The 12419-nt window shown below is 42.2% G+C and overlaps 1 protein-coding gene across 2 annotated transcripts in view; it reads left to right on the top strand.

Moving 5' to 3' along the window:
• The window catches only part of LOC308104802 (heparan sulfate glucosamine 3-O-sulfotransferase 3A1-like), a 72033-nt gene extending 60407 nt beyond the window's left edge, over positions 1-11626 (top strand). For both annotated transcript variants that reach the window (XM_080455330.1, XM_080455329.1), the window contains exon 3: positions 9221-11626. In XM_080455330.1, coding sequence (XP_080311456.1) covers positions 9221-9842 — 622 coding nt within the window. In that variant the 3' untranslated portion in view covers positions 9843-11626. The remainder of the gene's footprint in view (positions 1-9220) is intronic.
• Positions 11627-12419: the final 793 nt, after the last annotated feature.

Raw genomic sequence — 12419 nt, 5'->3', positions numbered from 1 at the left:
AGGAAGGGAAAAAGTACAAATTAGCCCTTCGCTTTCCTTTGCTCTATTTCAAATACTGAATATAGCAAATCTAAACAAGCTCACAACGCGTTGCAATTCGATGCACTGTGAGCTTGTAGATCTGCTTTTGGGAGAAGTTTTGGGGGAAAATGGCTAAAGTTCAATAATTCATTGATATCCAAAAGAAAACGTAATTTGTCATTTTTACTTTTGAATACTTAAAGCTCGTAATCGGTCTGTGTCTCATATAGGAGGGCTGTGGACCCTTTAGAAACCCGCCTACCAGTGAGATCATCGTTAGGCAGGGTTTCAACATTTCAATATTATTTTTATTAACGCAAGAACAATAGCTTCCATTATAGCATTTTAACTTTCCAGGAAATGGAATAGAAAGCCTGCAGTTTCTATTAGCTTCCATTCCCCATCAATGATATCACTGGTAGGCGGGTTTCTGAACTGTCCATAGCCAGACAAAAATGGTACCATATAATAATGAGCATTAGTGAGAATCGATCATATGAAGATAGGTTGAAAATGGGTGAAGTCGTCCTTTAAGTATTTTAAAAAAACAATGCACTTTTGAATACTTTCACTTGCAGTTGAGTAACATTTGACCAGGAGTATACCTCAGTGGTGGGAAAAGTACTACATTTGTTTTAATTAAGTAAAAGTATCAATACTGCAATGTAGAAATACTCTGTTACAAGTAAAAGTCCGGAATTCAACATTTACTTGAGCAAAAGTACAAAAGTATTGGTATCAAAATGTACTTAAAGTACTAAAATTAAAAGCACTTATGCAGACTGTCCCATTTCACGTTTTCAAATGTATAAAAATCTTTTGAAAATCGCAGATCTACAAGCTCGATGCGACGCATTGTGAGCTTGTAGATCGGCTATTTTCAAATGGCCAAAATGTATATAGGGCTGAAGTGGTTAATGTATGTTTTGTAATAATAACCACAATCAACAAAGTAACTAGTAACTAAAGTTTTCAAATAATTGTAGTGGAGTAAAAGTACAATATTTGTCTCTGAGATGTAGAAGTAAAAGTACAGAAAATTGGAAATACTCCAGTAAAGTTAAAAAAAAACTCAAAATTGTACTTAAGTACAGTACTTGAGTACATGTACTTAGTTACTTTACACTACTGTACTACAGTATGTCCAGCATTGAACTCCCAGGGCCAACAGTGAGGATGAATCCAGTTTGAACTTCTTTTTCCCCTCACCATATCTCACTCTCTGCGTGGGCACGCAATTATAGATTTGTTTTACTATTCATACTATATACTATTTATTTCACCATCAAACCCTCTCTCTCTCTCTCTCTCTCTCTCCGGTGCCAGACATCTGTGTCTTTATGTTCCAGTGAAAGATGAAAGTTATGGCTTCCTACACGGTATCTATTTCACATGACTGAACCCCACCGTGCATGGGGGCCCGCACGCCATTCTGCCAAAAATGATAAAATATACATCGACTTGGATATCGTCGCTGTCGGGTAGAAACCTTGTATCTCTGTATTTCATTTTTTTTCTTCTTTTTTTCGTTTTGCCACGTGAAAATAGTCACAACGCGTCGCAAAGCAACATGTTGTGAGCTTGTATACTAGCTATTTCTGCAGAAAAGTGCAAGAAAACTTTTATATCCATGTTTCAACTTTCTTTTAAATGTAATTACATTTTTCGAAAATGTGTGCCCTCCTTTTAGGGCACACCTTGTAGATCTGCTATTTTTGCTTTATAACACCGATATTTTTTTCCCCATTTTTTTGTAAAGTAGTGGTTTTGGACGACGATATATATACAGTATATCGTCGCTGTCGGGTGGAAACCTAAAACAGTTACTTTTCAGGAATCAAATTCATGGAGGAGATCTCTGATGGTTAGACCAAAGAATGGGACCTGCACACCGTCTGGATCTTGCAAAAAAAAACTTTAATCTTTAAAGACGGGGTGCCGTGATTTTCCGTGATTTTTTCCCCCCCTAAAACATAATCATCAGGTATTATGGTTATACTAGGAGGAAGATTTTTTTCAAAAAAGTGTACAGAAATTGTTAAAATTATGTTTTTATGTGGACACGCCTCCAGTTCATTAAGTATACCTTAGCACCTCCTCCACCACCTTAGCACCACCCACCTGTCCTAGTCCCTCCTCCTCCTCATGCCCACACCTGTTGTGTTATGATAATGAGGGGGAGGGTATGTTTTTACTATGTCACTAAAGCGCTGTTTTTCTATTGGCATGTTTGACCCTCAAGGTTTCAGCCTCCAGGTAGAAACTCAAAATAGTCAGAGAAGACATAAAACATCATAAAAACACCACCAGGGGGCTTAATGAAGTTCTATCAACCTCATAGACACATGAAAAACAGAAAAAGTGCAAAACCATGGCACCACCTCTTTAATCGACGTTTCGATGACCTTCATCAGGACAGACAATCAGGACATATTGTCTAACCATCAGAGATCTCCTCCATGAATTTGCACATTTTTGACTTACGCACCTGTCGCCAACCCTTGAGGTGTGCATCGGCCTCCTTCACGAAAGGAATCAAATTCAAAAATAGCCAAAGTAGCAGATCTACAAGCTCAAAAGTTTGTAGATCTGCTACTTTTGATGCTTTTGTGTGACGCTGTAGTATGATGATCAAGTAGGGCATTAATTGACGAAAAAGTTAAAATATAGAGATAAGAGGTTTTCCCCGACAGCCACAATATGATGCTTCAGTGAGTCCTGTACGTTGAACTCTAAACTGCAGCGTCCTCTCTTTGTACACCAAACCCTACAAAAATATAAGCCTACCCACCCCCCCAAGGAGCCCCGGCAACGCCACACACACACCTCTGTGAGTGCACACACACACTGACAACACACAACACCAGTACGATGCAGGCTGCTTATCAAATATGAATGCTTTCCTTTAGAACACGCTCATGACTTTTTCACATCATTGCAGTCGTGTGCTCTTTTGCATGGCACAGCAGGGGGTAAGGGGGGGGGAGTAGGGGGGGGGGGCGCGGGTCTGTGCTGGAACTCAGCGACCATACAGTCCGCGACCCCGCCTTTGAACCAACGTGTCATCCGTAGAGAGAGAGTCCCTCTTTTACAGTGTGTTTCGCCACTGATGGCCGTGGCATGTAGTTTCTTTGAGGTTAAGGTTGAGGGGTTAAGGTTATAGGTTTCGGCGTATTAGTGGAGGTCTCCTTGGGGCGAAACACCCTGAAATAAGGGAGTCCCGTCATCAGTAGGTTTCGAATCCACCGCAGGGCATCTGGCTTTGTCGAGCGTCTATACGAACACAATTGGCCCGTGTTCGGGGGAGGGAAGCCGGGCAGGGAGGTTTGATATTTGTCGCACTAAGTGTACGGGGAGTGTTGGGCGGGAGGAGTAGGAAGAAAGCTCTAAAGCAGGGGTCTTCAACAGGGGGTCCGGGACCCGTAGGGGGTCCTCAGTGTAACTACAGGGGGTCCGTCAAATCTTTGTGTGATATGATTTTTTTTTTTACCTTAACCACTTGAACCCTAGCATCCCTTTTCTGAGGATAACTTTAGCCAAAAAATAGCAGATCTACAAGCTCACAACGCCTCGCAGCGCGAGGCGTTGTGAGCTTGTAGATCTGCTATTTTTGGCAAAGAGGTGTTTGGTGTAGAGAGAAAAAAGAACAGTAAAAGTAAACAAAAAAGTTGAATCTAAAACAAAATTTTATACGATATAGAGGGGGTCCCTGCTTCATCTCTCTCTCAGCTAGGGGGTCCTTGGCCTGAAAACGTTGAAGACCCCTGCTCTAAAGAAAGATAGCACGGCACCGAGTGCCGCGATAAGAGAAGATGTAGATCTACTATTTTTGAAAAATCGTGAAAAAGAAACTCTTTTGAATATAATATATTTCAAGTAGTTAAAAAAAAAAAAGTATATGTTATAATATCAGTGGTGCTCAAACTTTTCTCATGTCAAGGACCCCCAAAATTATATGTATTTCCAAAATATGTTGTTCCAGTGACCCCCCCCCCCCCCCCCCCTAAAGATGTTCGCTTCAAAATAAATAGAAATTGTTCACGATTTCAAATGAATCTAAAATGACAGCGATGCGTTCCCGGATTGAATGGGTTAAAAAACTGTGTGATTTCTTCATCTTCCTCCATAAGGAGAAGAAGAAGACGAGTGGGAGACACGAGACTCGCTGAACCTGCTCTCGCCCGCTACGCCGCGTATACGAGCCTCTTCTCCTCTCATAATAAACAACCCGCGCGGATGAAATCTGCCGACGTCGTAGGAAATTTAGAATCCAATCCGTCAAGAATAACATTTTCCAACGGTTTATTTATAGTGGTTTATTTATTTATTCTTTATCGTGTGTCTGCATCTGCGAAGCTCAATTAAGCGCCAAGAGGCGCGACCAGAAAAACGTTTGAGCGCCCGCCGCGCCGCGGAGCAGCAAACACGCTCCGCCACCGTCTCCGTGTATATATGGTCGCCGTCAGGCAGAAACCTTGTATCTCCATATTTCGTCTTTTTTATGTTTCTTTCATATAAGTGAATGCTCTACTTCATTGGTTCTCAAAGTGGGGTCCGGGGACCCCCAGGGGTCCTTGGGGGTGGTTAAAGGGGGTCCCCAGAAAAAAATCGTTAATATAGCATCACAGTAATTTTAACCACTGTAACTTTTTATACTTTGGCTATTCAAAAATAGCAGATATACAAGCTCATAGCGCGGCACCGAGTGCCGCGCTATGAGCTTGTATATCTGCTATTTTTGAAAAATCGTGAAAATGTGTGCAAACCTTAGAATATATTTATTTTTAAAGCAAACATTTGTAACTTAAATCTTTGCTTCTGGGGCGGTCCCTGGAACTAAATGTTTTGAGATGGGGGTCCATGGCCAAAAACATATCATTTTGGGGGTCCGTGACACAAATACGTTTGAGAATCAATGCTCTACTTGGTCGTATGACAGTGTGGCACAAAAGTAGGGAAATTAGCCGAACTACAAGCTCACAAGGAGCGTGTAGGTAGGTCACAATTTTTACATCTTGACGATGAAAACTGTCGAGACTGTCTGTGAATTTTATGGATATTTCACAAGTCGTCTCTGTCGGGTGGAAACCTCATATGTCCAAAACTGTTACTTTTCAGGATTCTAATTCGATAAACACCAAAAGTAGCAGATCTACAAGCTCGAAACGTGTCGCTTCGCGCCGCGTTTCGAGCTTGTGGATCTGCTACTTTTGATGCTTTTTGTGTGACGCTGCAGTATGATGAAGTGGGGTATTAATTTACGAAAAAACACCAAAAGCTAAAACATGGACACACACACGAGGGCAGCAACAAAATTAAAAGTATTAACAAGAGCTTGTGACTAAATAATAACTACATTGGCTCCACTGCGACACAGGTTAAGTAACGGTATTGGACATACAAGGTTTTCCCCCCCGACAGCGATGGCATACTGTACTGACATCCATGTACAGTATGTTACTATAAGGCCTTAATGTGGCCTGAGGGCATTATGACATCAAGAGGCTTTTCCCCAGTGGTGGGAAAAAGTACTTAAGTAAAAGTATCAAATACTGCAATGTAGAAACACTCTGTTACAAATAAAAGTCTGTTAATAAATCTTTACTCGAGTAAAAGAGTACAAAAGTATTGGTATAACAATTTTCTTAAAGTACCAAAAGTGGAAAGTACTCATTATGCAGAATGTCCAATTTCACAAGTTTTCAAATTAACAAAATGTTTACAAATCTTTTGAAAATATCAGATCTACAAGCTCACAATGCAGCTTGTAGATCGGCTATTTTCAAATGGCTGAAATGTATATACTTGTAGGGCTGAAGTGGTTAATGTATGTTTTGTAATAATAATAAAAATCCACAAAGTAACTAGTAACTCAAGTTGTCAATTCATTGTAGTGGAGTAAAAAGTACAATATTTGCCTCTGAGACGTAGTGCAGTAGAAGTAACGGTACAGAAAATTGGAAATACTCCAGTAAAGTAAAAAAAAAATGTAGTTAAGAACAGTACTTGAGTACATGTACTTAGTTACTACACTGCTTTTCCCCCAGGTCCTTTATGAAAGCGAGAGGCATTCCTCTTTCTTGTATAACATGAAAGGAGAAGCATCAATCTCCTTCCATCCCAGTACGTCTGTATGTCTTACTGGTTTTACCAGTTATAAAACATTGATACCTGAGCCCACCGTTGTTGCCTTCAGCAAAATTGAACACCTTCCTGTGTTTAGTTTTGTTTTTCCTTCATTCTTAATTGTTTTAGCAATGAATCAGGGCGAACGAAATGAAATCAAATGAAACAAAAACAAACAAAAAGGGGAGGGAAGAAAATCTGCTCTGTAAAGTTCTGCTCCGGTAAAAATGTGAAAAATGAAAAAAAAGTGTGAGTTTTTGTTTCTCTTGTTTCCAGTTTTAACCCATTAAGACCGGGAACCTTCTGTGTCATTTTAAGATTTCTTTGGCTATCCGAGTGCCGCGCTATGAGCTTGTAGATCTGCATTTTTTGAAAAGAAATCGTGAAAATGTGTGCAAATCTTAGTAAATTAGACTATTTTTAAAGCGAGCATTTGTAACTCAGATCTTTGGAATCAAATATTTTACAAATGTTTGCTTTAAAAACATAATAAAGTTGTGCACAGATTTTCAAGATTTTTCAAAAACAGCCACAGAGATGCGTTCCCGGTCTTAATGGGTTAATATCGCATATGTATTTTGAAACTCTTTTGGGAGTTTCATTTCATGCTGTGTTTGCAAGTGCTATAAACAGTTCTCCTTCCACTGGGCCAGGACATATAATGTGTAGAAAAAGGCAGACATACTGTAGACATACTACTCATGAAGGCTGATATATATATTTTTACTTTTCTTTTTTCAAAAAAATGTATCGGGACTCTGCTGGGAAATTAAATACGCGGCGATGAAAGAAGTCCCATAAATCCCGCCTTAAATATTTACAGCGAGAAAGTTCAACCGGGCGACACCCGCTGTAGCCCACAACGCTCGGTTGTAGATTTTGCTTGGCCGCGGTTTCCTGCGTTTGCCTCACGTTCTGTATAGCTAGCTCTGCTTTTTAACCGCGGCACTCACACGGAGGGATAGAACAGAACCAATCCATTCGGCCATGACACCCCTCTCTTTTCCTCTCTTCTTTCTCCAGCCCTCACCCCCTCACACACCCCCACCATACCCCTACACCCCCCTCCCACCCCCGCACCGGCCTCGGCGCCTTGAGGACGGTGACCTGAACCGAGGCAGATAAAAGCTGCCTATGAATGATTAACTCCCCCCCCCCTCCCCACACTCCTCAAACCCCCCCCCCCCCTTCCATCTCTTCTCTTCCACCATTTAGGGCCTCTGCAGAATACGGCTTTAAAATTCACCCCCAAAGTACTAGAATGCCTCAATTATTCATCCTCTTTGGGCTGGTGCTAGCTGGCTCAAAAAGCCCGGGCGGGCAGGCGGGCGGCCGGGCAAGCTCCCCGGACAGACACTGTTTTGACCGACCGTGAAAAAAAAAACTTAAAACGCCAAACTCCTTAGTGTTTTCTTTCATTCTGAGAGCATACTGTAGAAAAGGAACCTGTGAGGGTGTCACGGAAGTCGTTGTAGCAGACACAGGGCACTCTGAACTTATATGATTCAACGCTTGTTTGCAGCGGGCGCGTGGTGTGTTGTGGCGGCCGACAGCGGTCCACACGTCCTCCGAAAACACCAAACTCCTCCTCGTCCTCCTCCTTCCTCACAGGGTGACGGGCAGCGGTGGAAGAAGTACTTTACTTTAAGTAAAATGAGCAATACCACAATATAGACAAATACTGTAACAACCAGTCCTCTATTCAAAAATGCACTCGAGTAAAAGTACAAACGTACTGGTACCAAAATATACTCATTATGCAGAATGTCCCATTTCACAAGGTTGTTTTTATTTTCAAACTTTTCCAATGTATCGAAATCTTCTACAAGCTTGCAACTCACAACCCGAGACTTCTTGATTGTCTATTTTTGAATAGACAAAGTATAAAATAGGGCTTATATAAAATAATCAAAATATACAAAAGGTACACTATTTGCCTCTGACAAGCAGTGGAGTCGAAGTATAAAGTACTGAAAAATGGAAACACTAGAGTATAAGTACCTCTAAACTGTACTTAAGTCAAGTAAGTTACTTTCTACCACTGGTAGCTGATTCCACCGTCTCGCGAGAAATCAGGCCGGTAAACAACCATGCTCCGATGAACTTTACACGCAGCCCAACGATACGGGGGAGATAGGGGGGGACCGCATGCGGAGCGTTCATTGGTCCAGGACGCGGAGCGTTGAAGCGGTGAGAGAGAGTAGCTCCCTGAAAGCCGCCAGCTGTCATGTTTAATGTACAGTATAAAGGCTTCGCTTGGCTGATGGCCCGGTGATGCGTTCTCAACAAACTCTCCCAGATTTTTTGTTATTCTTTCTTAGAACTTACACACGCACTCATACATCATGAAAAGGAAAGCGACCCCAATCATTTAACCTCAGTCTATATTTAGGTCTATATGCATTAGACATGTTATACCCAAAAGCTTAGGTTTGTAATTCACTGTGCGCCCGGTGTCACGCGGGGGAAATGGCTGCTCTGCAAGCTCACAACGTGTCACGTTGCTTGTAGCTTGTAGATTGGCTAGTACCGCCATTTTGAAGGCTGTATACCAAACCAATTAGCGGGGAGTGGAAGTGGACTATAAATCCCTGATGCCGACTCATCCCACAGCACTGCCCTTAAACGGAATCACACATAGGCCTACCATCACTATATGCATGCATTAATAAAAAACAAAATCACTATTTATTGTACAGTATATGCTGATTGTTGTGCAATGTTTTATAGATGCTTTCAGACGTGCTTGTCATTGCCTCGTAAACGCTGAAAAGACACGTAAACACAGGGTGGGTGAGCGAGGCGTCTGTAGCTCATGGCTGCTGTGAGGCCCCTCTGTCTGCCCTCACTTCTTGCCCCCAGCGGAGGTGGGCAGGAACTTTACCACTGCACCACCGAGCAGCGAGAAATCACACTACTGTGCTCCCCATCATTTTGGGGAGCATTTAAACCGTACAGATTTGATCATCTTCTTCATCTGCTGTTTTTGTTTTTATCCCGCACCTGTTGAAATGTTTTGTGTGTACATTTTATTGAACTGATTTCCCCCTCTTCTCCTTCTCTCTGTCTTCAGGGAGCTGATGCCCAAGACCCTGGAGGGCCAGATCACCATGGAAAAGACCCCCAGCTACTTCGTGACCCGGGAGGCTCCGGCCCGCATCTCGGCCATGTCCCGGGACACCAAGGTGATCGTGGTGGTGCGGGACCCGGTGACGCGGGCCATCTCCGACTACACGCAGACGCTGTCCAAGAAGCCCGACATCCCCTCCTTCGAGAGCCTGACCTTCAAGAACAGGACCACGGGCCTCATCGACACGTCGTGGAGCGCCATCCAGATCGGCATCTACGCCAAGCACCTGGACAACTGGCTGCAGTACTTCCCCATGGAGCAGATCCTGTTCGTGAGCGGCGAGCGGCTGATCAGCGACCCCGCCGGCGAGCTGGGCCGCGTGCAGGACTTCCTGGGGCTCAAGAGGATCATCACGGACAAACACTTCTACTTCAACCAGACCAAGGGCTTCCCCTGCCTCAAGAAGGCCGAGGGCAGCAGCAAGCCCCACTGCCTGGGCAAGACCAAAGGGCGGACCCACCCCAACATTGACCCCGAGGTGGTGCAGCGCCTACGGGACTTCTACAGGCCCTTCAACATGAAGTTCTACCAGATGACGGGCCGTATATTTGGCTGGGACGACTGAACACATCATGCCTCATGTTGGTTCTCTCTTCATAGCTCTTTTCGACTACAAGAACTAATTGAACTGTTACGTGAAACGTATTTCACAGGCTCTGGATGCGTTTCCATATACGCTGCGGCTCGGGTTGCAGATAAGGTTCTCTGAACCTTAATTTGGGAGCCCTGCTCAGGAGGTGGTGGTACTTGACCCTGAGCTCTGTGAAACCCCAGAACTGAGAAGTTATATTTTGAAATTTGTTTCGAAAACAGCAGATCTACAAGCTCACAACGTATCATTTTTCAAGTTTATTTTTTTTAGGACGTACCTCATTCGTCAGGGGTGGTTGTGGTTGTAATATAAACGTAAACAAACAACCATCTCAGAACTTCAGGGGTTCTGTAAAAGTTTCAGGTTCTGGAAAGTTCTGGGTTAACCCTTCGTAGTCGGAAAGAGCCATTGGTCGCAGCTGAGGGCTGTGGACTTAAACGTGTGACTGCGTGGCAGTCGGAACACTAAAGGCTAAATCAGGGGTCTTCAACAGGGGGTCGGGGACCCCTAGGGGGCCCTCAAAATTACTACAGGGGGGGCTGCCATTTTTTTTTTTACATTAACCACTTGAACCCTAGCATCCCTATTCTGAGGAGAACTTTGGCCAAAAATAGCAGATCTACTGTGCTTGCAGATCAGCTATTTTCAGCGAAGAGGTTTGGTGTAGAGGGAAAAAGAGCAGACTAAGAGCCAAAGGTCAAGTATTGACGGTTTAAGTGGTTAAATGTGTGAAAATACACATTAAGATGAATCCAACACTGATGATAGTGTTGTAAAACAAGACAAACAAAAAATGTAATCTGCAACACAATTTAATGCAATATGTAGTGGGGGTCCCAGCTTCATCTCTCTCTCAGCTAGTAAGGGGGTCCTTGGGCTGAAAAACGGTGAAGACCCTAGGGCTAAATTATACTTACGAAAAGACAAAATGACGTATTTTTTGCAACTGAAGTTTCGCCCCCCAAAAAATCCTGTATTTACTAGTGAATATGTGGAAAGGGTTGAGTGATTGAAGTACAACTTGGTCTTTAGTCATAAGCAATATTATGCGTCCGGGAGGAAGTCCGTTCTGCCCTCACCGGCACGCCAAGTTATGCAACGTTTCTGTGTTTACGCCGTGTTTTATCACAGCTGCCTCAATCAAATCAAATATCGTCGCTGTCGGGCACAAACCTTGTATCTCCATATATCAACTATTTATGTTTTTTTATTTTCTTTCTTTCATAAATTATTGCCCTACTTGTGTGTGTGGGGGGGTGTGATGAAAAAGTAGTGAAAATAGCCGAAGTATAAGCTCACTGTGAATTTGTATTCTCTGCTATTTTCACTATTTGCATGTGAAAGTGAAAATGGTTAAAGCTGCGCAGTGTAACTTTCCTCTTCTACCCCGGATTTGAACCCTATTTCATGTGTAAGTGCTGACATTTTTTTTACCATTGAGCTAATAGAGCCTGCCTGCTTGCTCAGGGGATAAATGTAATCTTGACCATCAGGTCATAATTTGTGTCAGATCCTGTGTGAAGGTGAGCCATGACCTTTGACATGATCTTAATGTCTCAATAGAAGAGCAGGGAGACTAAATACTACCACCCCGATTGTATAAGTTTTATTGTATTAACATACTCTGCCATACAGATTGGACAACATTTAAATGTATTCATTAAAAAAGTTACATAGTGAGATTTTAAGCGTGTCTGTGGATGTTGACTAAATAATAACTACATTGGATCCATTGGTTATTTTCTTAATTTATTTTCCTGAAAGGTTACAGATTTGGACATACGAGGTTTCCATCCGTCAGCGACGATAATGATAAATATTATTAGATGGTTGGCTCATTAAAAAGACACTCTTATCAGAGTGACACCTTTGTGTTGTGTTCAGAGGTCCAGTGGTGTGACACAGAAATACGTTACCCTATGCTTCTGTGTAGGAAGTTTGTGGAAAGTTCATGCTTATTATTATTATTATTATTAATATTATTATGTGTTGGTGGCTTTTGATAAAAGCCTTTGATGAGTGACTTTTGCCATATTTTAAACATATAGCTGCTTTTCAAAGCTTAACACTTTTCTAAGAAAAATAAAGATGGAAAAAGAACAAAAGAAGTATGAAAAGATTCAAAATATATGTATTTTTTAAAGATGTATTTATTGGAGAATTACCCCACAGTATCTACATTATTTTCAATAACTCATCGATGATGTCATGCTCTCTGTCTCAAGAGCCTTTTATTGTCTATGTTTTATACCATGCACCATAAATATTAGTTTATCTTCTCCTCCATATTACTGTCTGCTTTAAAGAAAGACCTACTGTAGTTGCTTGGCTGATATATCGGCCATGTTTTTATATTTTTCAATCAATTATGGTAGTTATGCAACCGATTTATGACCGCATCCCTATTTTGGGCATGTCAAGGACTCTCCAAAATCTGGATCTGCATCGTTACCGAAAAATCATGTCATCGGTCGGGCTCTAGCCTGCTTCTCCACTTTAACCCCTTAAACCCCAGCATCCTTTTATTCTGGGGAAAAACTTTGGCATGAA

Source organism: Gymnoscopelus braueri (genome assembly GCF_963280865.1).
Source record: "Gymnoscopelus braueri genome assembly, chromosome: 17".
Lineage (NCBI taxonomy): Eukaryota > Metazoa > Chordata > Actinopteri > Myctophiformes > Myctophidae > Gymnoscopelus > Gymnoscopelus braueri.
This window is presented reverse-complemented; position numbering and strand designations above follow the sequence as displayed.